The sequence below is a fragment of the Procambarus clarkii genome, chromosome 2 (genome assembly GCF_040958095.1).
Source record: "Procambarus clarkii isolate CNS0578487 chromosome 2, FALCON_Pclarkii_2.0, whole genome shotgun sequence".
Lineage (NCBI taxonomy): Eukaryota > Metazoa > Arthropoda > Malacostraca > Decapoda > Cambaridae > Procambarus > Procambarus clarkii.
The window spans coordinates 39,637,273-39,651,986 of record NC_091151.1 but is presented as its reverse complement, the minus strand read 5'-3'; the positions used below and the strand labels follow the sequence as shown (position 1 = coordinate 39,651,986).

Here is a 14,714-nt window from a genome sequence, read left to right as displayed (position 1 = left end):
CCTGGACGCTGGCCACCCTGGCCACTGGCCACCCTGGACGCTGGCTACCCTGGACGCTGGCGACCCTGGATACTGGCCACCCTAGACGCTGGCCACCTTAGACCCTGGCCACCCTGGACGCTGGCCACCCTGGACGCTGGCCACCCTGGACGCTGGCCACCCTGGACGCTGACCACCCTAGACCCTGGCCACCCTAGACCCTGGACGCTGGCCATCCTGGACGCTGGCCATCCTGGACGCTGGCCATCCTGGACGCTGGCCACCCTGGACGCTGGCCACCCTGGACGCTGGCCACCCTGGACGCTGGCCATCCTGGACGCTGGCCACCTTGGACGCTGGCCATCCTGGACGCTGGCCACCCTAGACCCTGGCCACCCTAGACCCTGGCCACCCTAGACCCTGGCCACCCTAGACCCTGGCCACCCTAGACCCTGGACGCTGGCCATCCTGGACGCTGGCCATCCTGGACGCTGGCCATCCTGGACGCTGGCCACCCTGGACGCTGGCCACCCTGGACGCTGGCCACCCTGGACGCTGGCCATCCTGGACGCTGGCCACCTTGGACGCTGGCCATCCTGGACGCTGGCCACCCTAGACCCTGGCCACCCTAGACCCTGGCCACCCTAGACCCTGGCCACCCTAGACCCTGGCCACCCTAGACCCTGGCCACCCTAGACCCTGGACGCTGGCCATCCTGGACCCTGGCCACCCTGAACAGGCCTGATCGGGGCCAAAATATACTGTGCCGTAAGAAATTAATGCCTGTTCCAAACGTTCGGCCACCGGCATGTCTGCGTTGGTTTACAGACTCAGTAGTTTGCTCAAGTCCAGTTGTGGCCACACGGTCGCTGCTGTGGCAATATCATCACGTGGCCACAGGATCAGTGTTGTGGCCACACGGGCACTTATGGCGACTGGATTTTTTTTGGTACAATGTTGTCCCCTCCTAGAGGAACAGACAACTAGACACATAGTATTAAGTTAACGACACAATTGGCTGCTCCACAAGAGTTGTAACTCCGCCATAAACCCAAATACAACCTACTTCATGCTCATCAATTGGAGGAGACGGACTGTGATCGTCTCGGCCCCTGCTGGACGGTCTGTGGGCCGCTGCTAGACGGTCTGTGGGCCGCTGCTGGACGGTCTGTGGGCCGCTGCTAGACGGTCTGTGGGCCGCTGCTGGACGGTCTGTGGGCCGCTGCTGGACGGTCTGTGGGCCGCTGCTAGACGGTCTTTGGGCCGCTGCTGGACGGTCTGTGGGCCGCTGCTGGACGGTCTTTGGGCCGCTGCTGGACGGTCTGTTGGCCGCTGCTGGACGGTCTGTGGGCCGCTGCTGGACGGTCTGTGGGCCGCTGTTGGACGGTCTGTGGGCCGCTGTTGGACGGTCTGTGGGCCGCTGCTGGACGGTCTGTGGGCCGCTGCTGGACGGTCTGTGGGCCGCTGCTGGACGGTCTGTGGGCCGCTGCTGGATGGTCTGTGGGCCGCTGCTGGATGGTCTGGGCCGCGCATCGCTTGTCTCGCTCTCCATTCACATACCTCGAACAAGTTTTAATTGCTAGTTTTGGAAATGGAAGGAACTGGCAATAAATATTTTACTACTGAGAGCTGCGGATCTCATTTGTTAAAGAAACAGACTTCATTCGCAATTAATAAATACTTTTGTGAAACCATGTGAGGCAGGAACAGATTAAGGCTGAGGGACCTGAAAGGTCTAATGTGGGCAAACAGTCTTGCAGGTGTTCTAGAAATAATAAATCATACAGAGAATATGTTTATTTTGTAGTACATTTACCTTTTGATATTTTAAGTTTATATTATGTAGATTTTATCAAAGAAATGTAAACACGTTAGGAGTGTAAATTTTTAGTTACGCGAAATAACTAACTTTTGGGGTCTAAAAATGTGTGAAATTATTATTTTACATAATTTGAAGTCCTGTCGTAAATTCAGACATGCACGCCGTGGAATCAGGAGCAGATTGTCAATAACAGCATACATGGCTGCAGTCTGAAAGACACGCCACACCTTCTCCTATAGCCACACCAGTCTTAACACCTATACCCACACCAGTAGTAAGACCTATAGCCACACCTATAGCCGCATCTTCAGCCACACCCTTTACCACCATACCCTCTCCTACCAAAACACCCATCACACCTTATCCCACAACACCATATTACGTAACGCCTCCCCTCCCCCACAGCACCCCAACCCTTCCCCTCACCCACAGCACCCCAACCCCTCCCCTCACCAACAGCACCCCAACCCCTCCCCTCACCAACAGCACCCCAACCCCTCCCCTCACAAACAGCACCCCAACCCCTCCCCTCACCAACAGCACCCCAACCCCTCCCCTCACAAACAGCACCCCAACCCCTCCCCTCACCAACAGCACCCCAACCCCTCCCCTCACAAACAGCACCCCAACCCCATCACCTCACCAACAGCACCCCAACCCCTCCCCTCACCAACAGCACCCCAACCCCTCCCCTCACCAACAGCACCCCAACCCCTCCCCTCACAAACAGCACCCCAACCCCTCCCCTCACCAACAGCACCCCAACCCCTCCCCTCACCAACAGCACCCCAACCCCTCCCCTCACAAACAGCACCCCAACCCCATCACCTCACCAACAGCACCCCAACCCCTCCCCTCACCAACAGCACCCCAACCCCTCCCCTCACCAACAGTACCCCAACCCCTCCCCTCACAAACAGCACTCCAACCCCTCCCCTCACCAACAGCACCCCAACCCCTCCCCTCACCAACAGTACCTCAACCCCTCCCCTCACCAACAGCACCCCAACCCCTCCCCTCACCAACAGCACCCCAACCCCTCCCCTCACCAACAGTACCCCAACCCCTCCCCTCACAAACAGCACCCCACAGCACCCCAACCCCATCACCTCACCCTCAGCACCCCATACGCAGAAAAACAAGCGCAGTATACTTCAAGAACAACTACAAAATAATGTTATGAGAGCACAAATCAGCGAGGGTGTGCATGACACTTGCCTTCACGAAAATAAAGATGTGTTTGGCGCCAGTCGTGACCTGGAGACCAAAGTCCTCGCGCTCAGCCGAGGGCAAAGTCGCTCCTCTGAATATTGATGTGCACTGGGGTCGCCCAGGTGGTTCCTGGGGTCGCCCAGGTGGTTCCTGGGGTCGCCCAGGTGGTTCCTGGGGTCGCCCAGGTGGTTCATGGGGTCGCCCAGGTGGTTCATGGGGTCGCTCCGGTGGTTCATGGGGTCGCCCAGGTGGTTCATGGGTCGCTCAGGTGGTTCATGGGGTCGCCCAGGTGGTTCATGGGTCGCTCAGGTGGTTCATGGGGTAGCGTAAGTGGTTCCCGTGTTTGTGTAGATCGGGTACACTTAATTATTTGTTTGTTTTAGTGAATACTTATAGCCATTATGGTAAAAATTAACCATAGATGTCACTTGGACACGAAGAAAACGGCTCTGTGTGAAGTCGTTTAGCGTTTAAGATATGGAAAATATTGGGTGTCATGGCATGTAGTATCTTTAATCTTATTTTCCTCTACTGCTTCAGTCTTCACACCAACCACTTGGGTTGGACGGTAGAGCGACGGTCTCGCTTCATGCAGGTCGGCGTTCAATCCCCGACTGTCCAAGAAGGTTGGGCACCATTCCTTTCCCCCGTCCCATCCCAAATCCTTATCCTGACCCCTTCCAAGTGCTATATAGTGGTAATGGCTTGGTGCTTTCCCCCTGATAATTCCCCTTCTCTTCAGTCTTCAAAAGACTGAGGCCTCCACGACCTATGGAAATGGGAAGACCGTAATAATTATTAATTCAAGTCGCTCCATTTCCTCAAAAAGATTTTCTTATTTATGTATATACAGTATTTTAGCGAGGGTCGACGGTTTTAAGTTGATTTACATGTTTAGAATAAAATGAGACTTCTTGAAATTATATAAACAGCTTTTATTTTTTTAAGACAATCTCTAATCTATATACATTTGTTAAGGAGATGTATGGTGCTGGGAGACATAGAGCGAGAGGAAGAAGAAGAAACGAAAGGAGTAAGAGTGGAAGAGAGTGAAACAGGTGATAAAGAAAAGCAGAAATTATGTTTTAGGATTATTTCGTAGTTATTTTGTATTGTGAGATATAATGTAACAGATGCGAGTTATATCACAAGAGTGCCGTAAACATTTCTTGTTATTCATTTATTTATTACCTAAATATAATAATATATAATCATGGTGTTATGACTTCAGTGTGAGCAGCACCTGAAGCTGTGAGAGGGGGCGAGGCTGGCTTCAGTGTGAGCAGCACCTGAAGCTGTTAATGGGGCGAGGCTGGCTTCAGTATGAGCAGCACCTGAAGCTGTGAGAGGGGCGAGGCTGGCTTCAGTGTGAGCAGCACCTGAAGCTGTGAGAGGGGCGAGGCTGGCTTCAGTGTGAGCAGCACCTGAAGCTGTGAGAGGGGCGAGGCTGGCTTCAGTGTGAGCAGCACCTGAAGCTGTGAGAGGGGCGAGGCTGGCTTCAGTGTGAGCAGCACCTGAAGCTGTTAATGGGGCGAGGCTGGCTTCAGTATGAGCAGCACCTGAAGCTGTAAGGGGCGAGGCTGGCTTCAGTATGAGCAGCACCTGAAGCTGTGAGAGGGGCGAGGCTGGCTTCAGTGTGAGCAGCACCTGAAGCTGTAAGTGGGGCGAGGCTGGCTTCAGTGTGAGCAGCACCTGAAGCTGTGAGAGGGGCGAGGCTCACTTCAGTGTGAGCAGCACCTGAAGCTGTTAATGGGGCGAGGCTGGCTTCAGTATGAGCAGCACCTGAAGCTGTAAGGGGCGAGGCTGGCTTCAGTATGAGCAGCACCTGAAGCTGTGAGAGGGGCGAGGCTGGCTTCAGTGTGAGCAGAGCACCTGAAGCTGTGAGAGGGGCGAGGCTGGCTTCAGTGTGAGCAGCACCTGAAGCTGTGAGAGGGGCGAGGCTGGCTTCAGTGTGAGCAGCACCTGAAGCTGTGAGAGGGGCGAGGCTGGCTTCAGACGCCCATTACCAGCAGTGCGGCATCTTGGTCGGGTCCGTCAGCCTCGCTCCCTCATCGCTGTAATTGCCGGGTGCGAAAAAGAGGTAATTGGCCATTTATCTAATCTTGGAATCGTCTTGCAATTATCATTTTTAAACTGGAAAATCTGGCATAGGACAAAATCAATAGCAAATGTCTCTTGCCAAATTCTGTAATCAGATAAAGTATTTTTTTTTGGGGGGGGGGTGAGAATTCGGTTTATTTGTTCGGGTTTTGTTATGTGAGACCACAGTTATGTGCGCTCACTTTCTTTGACTTTTAAATGACTGTATTAAGTGAAGATATAAATGTCTATATTTTCCTGAATTTACCTGTGAGGTCATCGTTTAAAATGACCTCGATGGGGACTTTTTTATTTTTTTTTTTCAGGGATATTCCTGCGCGGGCCCTAAGCCTCTGGCTGGCCCACTAAGTGTTGCTTGTTTCTGTTTTACTTGGGCGGAGTATGAGTATTTATGACTCGTATGGGCGCTTCAGTAAGATTTTGCCATGTGTGTTTAACAACTTCTTCTGCTCTGTTGAATCTAAGTTGCAATCTTAATGGGTTTGTAACTGTGCACTGTGGTAGATAATGTTCCAGTGGTCTGTTGTGGGTGTAACTGTGCACTGTGTTAGATAATGTTCCAGTGGTCTGTCGGGCATTTCTCCACAGTGCTGACATTTGGGAACTGAAGCCGGTGGCTTGTCAAAGGCCTCCCCAATTATTCCTATGGATCTTTTCCTGTTGGATTTTGAGTTTGATTGCTATATTGTAATTTACACTTCGGGAGCTAGATGATTCCATTGATTTATTCCTCTTCAAGACGAGTGCCCGGCTACCTCTCTCATCTCCTTCCTAATCTCCTTCCTTCTCTCATCTCTCTTTCCCTTTCTTTCCTCCAACTTTTTCCCCCCTATTCTTCCCTCTCCAGATGTCTTCTCTCCTACCGTCTCTTCAAACATCCTCCCTTCTCCCCTCTCTTCAAACATTCCCCTCTCCCTCCTTCTCTCCCTATCACCTTCTGCCTCTGTGTGTGCCGTTGTCAGTCATTACGTTCCTGTCTCTCTTTGCCCTGGTCGACAAGGTGTTCATTCTCCCAATATCAGCGCATATTGTGTTAATATTCTATATTAAAAAACAATCTCTCTCACCATCTTCTTCCCACCCTCAGAAAAGTTAACATATATATAATAGTTTCCACTGGCTTTGAGAAGGTGTTGGAAGGTGTTGGAGGATCGTCTTGTGTTATGCTGCGTTAGTCAGGCGTATCTGGCGGCCAGTGCCAAAATCAGCCGTTGGGGTAGGGGGGGGGGGATTTTGTGATTGTAGCACGTTGGTCCCTCTTGAATTATATTGAATTATAGCGACTCTGACCAGCCTATGTCCGTCCCATACCCAAGACCATTCCCCTTCCTCCCTCCCTCCTGTAAAGTTGGGTGAAACAAGCTCCAAGTGTTTAGCCTCCTAACACGGAGGATGCCACTTCAGGCACCCATCACCACGAAAGGTGGCACTCCAGGTACCCATCACGGAGGGTGGCACTCCTGGCACCCATCACTAACGTGGAGCTCCTGGCACCCATCACCACGGAGGGTGGCACTCCTGGCACCCATCACGGAGTGTTTCACTCTAGGCACCCATCACGGAGGGTGGCACTCCTGGCACCCATCACGGAGGGTGGCACTCCTGGCACCCATCACCACGGAGGGTGGCACTCCTGGCACCCATCACCACGAAGTGCGGCTCTCCCTGTTGCCTGCCTACACTTGGCCCTTCACTTTATGGCAGGGGAAAGTTATCAGAGTTTATGTGTTTGTGTTGTGTTAGAAAGGAAATGAAATGACATTCTTCAGACGCAAGCTCGCTTGTAAAGGCTGGACGGCGTGCTAGACGGCCTAATAAACACATACGTTCGCTCACACCCACCATCAAATGCCACTCTAACTACTATGAGAAATCGTAAGACCTTAGTGTTTGCTGGTATCAAAGGCCTCCATGGTTTACATACACCAGTGTTTGGGAAATGACGTCTGGTCTAACACACGCCTAGGACTATCAACCTGCAGTTGCGAGCAGAAAATTCGTTATATATATATATATATATATATATCACTGAAATATAATTAGCAAGGTGTCAGCTCAGGCTAAGAATCTTACCTCTTAATTTTCAGATTACTGCAAAGCTAAAAAACTACAAAAAACATACTTTTTTACATAAATTATGCAAAATTACCGATCAATAGCTACTCAGCTTTCATTGAGTTACTCGTGAAACTTGTATAGAGAATACGGCGGTATTGTCAGTCTAGAAATGGTATATTCGTGGAGTAAATTACATTCGCAGACGGGTGGTACTCGCTCTAAAATGAACAAATCAACATCCAATTAACCAAAATCAGCTGTACAAATAGTAAGATTTTGTCACTGGAAATATTTCACATTAACCATTTTTTTCGTGTTTACATCTGCAGTTTCTCAGCTCTTGTTAATAGGAACTTTTTGATAGCTTCTTCCCCAGCAGCGTGTGTTGTAAAGTGATGTTAGTTACCACTTTAATAAACTTGTAATGCAAATAATATACAAATAATAATATGCAAATAATATATCAAATTATCTTGTGTATTATAAATTATATTGCTCTTATATCAATTTGTTATATAGATAAAAGTGAATATTAAAGGAAATATTGCTCCGTAATATGGTAACTCAAGAATTTAATATCCAGAGTTGACAAGCAAGCTGAATTTCCTTGAAAAAATAGTTTCTCTAAAATGTTAACTTTTATATTAATAGATATATATGCACTCAAATTTATAGTTACTTATTATTACTCAAAATTAACTTTGCAACGTGACTTGGCCTAGATATATACCTATAATATTTTACTTCTGGCTAACGTAAGTAAAACTTAGCTTAAATATATACTAATAATGTTAGCAAGATAACATGCTTATTTCATTAAGTGTATACGATTTGTTGTAGATATGTATGGTAGTAAACAAATAGATTGGGCTATGTAATATAAACTGCAAGGCTCATTAACTTGTTTATTCAATAAGATCATGGAAGACTCGACCACGCGCCCCAACTGCCATCATGGCAACCAGGCCCTTCTGAGGGCCATGGCGACGCAGGCCTGGTCGCAGACCCTCCTTGAAACAGTCTAATAGGGGGTACAAGTGTTAGTTGACTGAAGAGTCAACTAACACAACACTTACACCTCCCCCCCACCCACATTAGACTGTTAACAGGAACTTCTTTTCGACAGCTCATTAAACAGAGGAAAGTGTCCTGAAAGATATTGTTAACAGGAACGTTATCCCCACAGACAAAAATCAGAAGATACAATTAACAATTTACTACAAAAACAAGAAGACGGCCATCCTACTCATGAAGAAACCTCCAGACACCAAACAGAATGCCTTGAAGGAAACCAACGTCGTCTATGCCTTCACATGCCCACTTGGGGACCGTCAGCCCCCCAAAGATCTCAGTATATAGGCAAGACAATGTCTCTTTCTAGGCGATTAATCATGCAGAAACAACAGGGCTCCATCGAGGAGCAAATAATCTCCTCACACAACCAGACCATCACCAGAGATATCTTAACAAGCAACACAAATTATCGACACTGCACAACTACTGTATACCAACACATGAGTCGTGTGTGTGGGCTTGAGATCACATTCACCTGCGTATGTACATGCAAATTTACTTCCATTTCACTGTCGGTATCCTAGAAAAACAGTGTCATGCAAAATTGGTAAAAAACATGGATATGAATTTTGAACGATCTGTGTTTCACTGTCATGTAAATTAATGTAAAAATATACATTAATTGTATGCAGAGAAAAAATAAAAAAAGCACTCCAATTAAAATTTCAATTAAAATAATTTCCTCTAAAAAATTTGAACCTATGACCACCGCAAAATACAAGAATATGATTATTTTACTTCTCGCCAACATTTATGAAATTTAGATTGTGAATTATTACTGTCATGTTCCACATTTAGGCTAATTGCTTATTAGTGCTTTGGAGAGAGGGAGGACCAGGAAGCAGGAGCAGCCGGTGCTGGGCCACACCAACCCATCACACGAGAAACACATGCACAGAGAAACAATAAATGCTGAGGCCAACACGGTTGTATAAACAAATAAGATAAGCATAACAACACACTAACGGATCACGCTCACAACAGGTGAATGCTGAGGCAAACCGACCAACTAGGAGAGAAGAGAGGAACACAGAGAAACGGATCGATAATGCTTCAAACGCAGGTACTGTCGTTTTTCATGAATGTGCGGCCTCGCGGGTGAGGGCAGGGGTCACGCGGTGAAGGGAAGGTACTGGTGACCTCACAACCGAACTCATAATGATCAAACAGGAGCGTCCGGACTCTCCTGGGGCCAGATTCACGAAATAGTTACGCAAACACTTACGAACCTGTACATCTTTTCTCAATCTTTGGCGACTTTGTTTCCAATTATTAAACAGTTAATGAGCTCCGAAGCACCAGGAGGCTGTTTATAACAATAACAACAGTTGATTGGCAAGTTTTCATGCTGGTAAACTGTTTAATAAATGTAACCAAAGGCGTCAAAGATTGAGGAAAGATGTACACGTTCGTAAGTACTTGCGTAACTGCTTCGTGAATCTGGCCCCAGGTGACTGGAACAGATAACAGACCGGTGTAGAGTCGCATTTGAAACAATATATTTATCATGCTTGATATCTTTTATAGCTCTGGACAAAAAAATATATGAAACTTAATTAGGTATAGTTGAGTATATATTTAGTAAGGTCCTACTTATATATTTTTGTTAATATTGCAACAATTGTTAAATATTAGAGGAAACCGTATTTTTTCATCAAAGTGACCAGCAACCAGCGCGAAAAATCAAGGATGCATTTTTCATCCGTTTAGTTGCTATATTTTGTGATGATTTTTATTCCAACTAGGCATTGTTGTCTTTGTTAAAATAAAAAGTGAATATTGCTTCCTTTGTATGAAAACTATAAAATGTTTGTAAATGTATTCTGGCCATAGGCGGTTTGCTCCTATGGGTTTAATGGTCATCGAGAGAATGAAAGGTTGTTGTGGAAGGTATCCGATTAATATTAGAGCGTTCCGTGAATTAGGCGTTCAGTACCGAAATTATTTCAGTTTTTACAAGGGAGAACAATCAGTTAATCAGTACGTCGTGAACAATAGTAATGTTTACCTGAATGAGTCGCTGAAAACGTTCGCAATTCTCTCCCATTTAGAATAGATTAACTTTTATATTTTTAAGATAATAATAATGAGAGTACAATTTTGTATCAGTAAATGATACCTACATAATATTGCAAACATATTGTATACAAATACAGTTAATAAATACATCTTCAGATGTGAATCCCACCTAACCTATCAAGTCCGATGCACAGATAACTGGGATATATGTGAACCGTTATTTTTCATATTGCGTGCATTTATAGCATTGGCTACGATAACGTAAAAAACGCGAGCCGTTAGTTAAGATAACGGGTTGAAGTACCACCCCTCTTCTTGGTTTCCATTCAATGGTAACACGCTCTTCTTAATCCTTCTAGTTGAGGGTAGAGGAGAAAGTACTCGGCATTCGCTCATACTTGTATCGTTCCTAATTATATCACAATTTTATTCATTATGACTTGATACATCATGTTATCATAACCCTATTCGTGATTCTTATACGCTAAATACAGTGTATCGAAATCTAAAAATTTCTACATGTATACTGAAAACTAATTTGAATGTGTAAAGTATGTGTATCTATGGATCCACTGATGTACCCATTACACTGGCTCACTAAACCTTATGATCAAAATAATTGTTCCTAACAATCCTGTTACACATCTGGGGCTAGATTCACGAAAGCACTTACGTAAGCACTTACGAACGTGTACATCTTTCCTCAATCTTTGACGGCTTTGGTTACATTTATTAAACAGTTTACAAGCATGAAAACTTCCCAATCTACTGTTGTTGTTGTTATAAACAGCCTCCTGGTGCTTCGGAGCTCATTAACTGTTTAATAATTGGAAACAAAGCCGCCAAAGATTGAGAAAAGATGTACAGGTTCGTAAGTGCTTGCGTAAATGCTTTCGTGAATCTGGCCCCTGAGCCTCAAGTTTCCACTCTTATTGTACCTTTGTTCTTTCTTGTCTTGCATAGAGCATGTGTGCTCGTGGGTGTCCTTCCCTCAGGGACTTTAGACACAACTGATGGTAGACTGAATTGCAATGGGTTGTAAAATGTGGTGAGTGGTTTGGTGTAGGGAAGCTGATGGGAGCCGTGGAGAGTGTACAGAGGGGGACGTGGGTGAGGAAGAGCAAGGGCATGAGTGAAGAGGTAATGGGTTTTGAATGGGGCGATGCACGAATTTGATGTTGAATGTTTCAATAAAATGAACTAGGTGGGAGAGACCTTTAGCTTGATAGTACTGGCTGTGTTCTTAATGTTTCCGTACTAAGTATTTTCTCAAATATATTGTTATGGTGGTACAAGAGCCATTGGCCAAAATTGTGTTTATTCTTTTAAATTTATAATCTCTTCGTAGATACTTCAATTGTAAACATTAGAATAGTTTACCTTTCATGTGACTTATTGACCGAAAATTCCAGCCTACAACTGGCTGACACAACGAGAGATGCAACATGGATCATTCCTCCCGTGTACTGTGCTAGCAGATCTATTTATAATACGAATTAGTGCCTCATGGCAGCTGTATAGAAGGGAAGTACCAGGGGCACCATTATAGTACCCAGCAGTATTGCATCCAAACATCCAAGTCATAGAAAATGTAGATTGGGTGTCATTCAGCCACCATCTCTCCCTTATTCTGGGCACCGGTCGGCCGAGCGGACAGCACGCTGGACTTGTGATCTTGTGGTCCTGGGTTCGATCCCAGGCGCCGGCGAGAAACAATGGGCAGAGTTTCTTTCACCCTATGCCCCTGTTACCTAGCAGTAAAATAGGTACCTGGGTGTTAGTCAGCTGTCACGGGCTGCTTCCTGGGGGTGGAGGCCTGGTCGAGGACCGGGCCGCGGAGACACTAAAAAGCCCCGAAATCATCTCAAGATAACCTCAAGATAACCGATGATCCTGCGGTAAAGGTTTCCACTGCTACTTAACATATCATGGATCCGCTTCTGAGGAGCAGGTCCAGGCTCGAGTATTTCATGATTTGAATTTTCTACACACACACACACACACACACACACACACACACACACACACACACACACACACATACATACATATATATATATATATATATATATATATATATATATATATATATATATATATATATATATATATATATATATATATATATATATATAGTGCTTGCGTGGTGGTAACTATAGTGATGGCACTGGTCCTCTTAGAGCAGGTGGAGGCAGCTGGGAGAGAGCAGGTAGGTTAGAGGAGTGGAGGTGACAGATGGTGGAGTGACATTAGAGTAACGACGGCTGCCCTTCAGCCTTCCCCCTGGGGCGGCCGTCCATTTGTGCCCCGGGGTTTATCTGGCCCTCCTGCTTCCGCCTTCCATGTTGCTCACTCGCCTCTACGCACTCACATCCACTGCTTTTCTTGACATCATATTGACACTTTATTTTTGAATTACATTCCCTGTCACTACCTTTTATTATTACAACTTTACGCTGACACCAGCTTCTATTACCACAGCATTATCATACCTTCACTTGTCCTCAAGCTCTCGCTGCCTTCACCGCTGCTTCAGTATGAGCAGTACAAACTCACCCGCAACTTCTTACTTCGTCTGTAGTACTTAAACATGATTTTGTCTCTCCCACCATTGATAACACCTTCCCTTACTACCACCTACCTTTTTCTATCACCCTTCCCCATACACCTTCTCATTCCATCACCTTTCCCACCACTACCAACCTTGGTAACAATATGTAGACGATGAGTCAAAATAATGTGGCTGAAGATTTGATACCCATCCTACACATCAGAAAATGAACAAATGACGAAGTTTCGATCCGTCCTGGACCATTCGCTACCGACTTCCTTGTAGCAAACACTGGTACAGAAGACTGTGTATACTCCGAACCGCCGCCAGCAACAGCTATGCAGATCAAGTCATAAAAAAAATGGATTGTAGGATCAGAACGACTCTTTAAACCTAAAAGGGGTACCGCCTCTGGTGCAATTGTAGGGACCCATAGCCTCGGAGAAGAAAATAAAGAGTTATATGAGTGTACTAATTCACAAGTCAACGTAACAACAACCTACACTATTGGAAAATTTGGTGCAAGGCGCTGAATATTTGGGTGTTCGTGCTGAGGCCGTGTTCAGCTGAAGTGGTTCTCAGCACGAAGCCCGATATATTCCTTGCTACATACACACACACACACACACACACACACACACACACACACACACACACACACACACACACACACACACACACACACACACACACACACACACACGTATGAGTTACGAGGAAAGGCTTTATGAATTGAGTCTCACCTCGCTTGAGGACAAAAGAGTTATGGAATATATAAGATTGATTGATTGATAAAGATTAAGCGACCCCCAGAGGTGGCACGGGCATGAATAGCCGTAAAGGGGAGATAAGATTGCCACCTACAACATTATCAGGGGAATTGTTGATACAGACTATTTAACACAAGAGGTACATGCACAAGGGAACACAGATAGAAACTGAGTAACCAAACGAGCCACAGAGACATCAGAAATAACTTATTCAGTGTTAGAGTAGTTAACAAATGGAATGCATAAGGCAGTGATGCGGTGGAGGCTGACTCCATACACAGTTTCAAATGCTAATATGATAGAGCTAATATGCATGAACCTGTACACTAGTTCAGTGATAGTTGAGAGGCGGGGCCAAAGAGCCGAAGGTCAACCCCAGCAAGCACCTGGTTGTGCTTGTGGGAGTTGAGCAGAGAAATATGAGAACTTGCCACACTGGCCAACGCCCATGTATCCTTCTGGGACTTGTACATATGAAACAAATGAATCACACATACACCTGTATGTATGTATGTGTATGTGTGTAATTTTTTGGTCATTTGCAGTATCAATGACGTTTTTCGTATCTGAGTGAAGGCAAAAAAAGTCGCAGAACATAAACTCAGTTTCGTTGCTCAAACTAGAAGGGCGACGTTTAAAAAGAGTGTCTTTCAGCTAATTTTATATAAAAGGTTAATTTAACGACAAAATGGCGTTACCAGCTGGCCCTGTGTTTCTGAAGAAGCTATTACATCACTAATCACACGATTTGATTGCAACGTTGAATAATTACATATTAGAGAGACGCACGTTGTCTATTGAACTGTAATTATTGAAGGAAATATGGTGGTATGCGGGAGGTGGAGTACTGATTCCTGCTTACAATGTCGCATACCCCGGCATATACTAATCCTGAAGTATAATTAAGCCTTACAAGGAACAAATGTATAATTTTTCAACCTGTCCTCTGGAATTACAAGCTACATTTCGTCGTCAACATCCCCAACGTTCAAATGAAGGGGTACTATAAATCATAGTGGCTCACAAACATTCATATTTTCAGTGAATGGGTCGATAAGTTGGGTCAGGTTCGATCATTTTGGTACACCATTTTCTGTCCGTTGTGGCAACTCGAGAGGACGGGCTGATT

At 45.9% G+C, this 14,714-nt stretch overlaps 1 protein-coding gene across 1 annotated transcript; it reads right to left on the bottom strand.

Moving 5' to 3' along the window:
* Positions 1-976: 976 nt before the first annotated feature.
* Positions 977-1,531, bottom strand: LOC138366260 (sperm acrosomal protein FSA-ACR.1-like). The gene has a single exon (XM_069327234.1). The coding sequence runs from the start codon at positions 1,529-1,531 to the stop codon at positions 977-979; it is 555 nt and encodes a 184-aa protein (XP_069183335.1).
* Between the last annotated feature and the right edge of the window lie 13,183 nt (positions 1,532-14,714).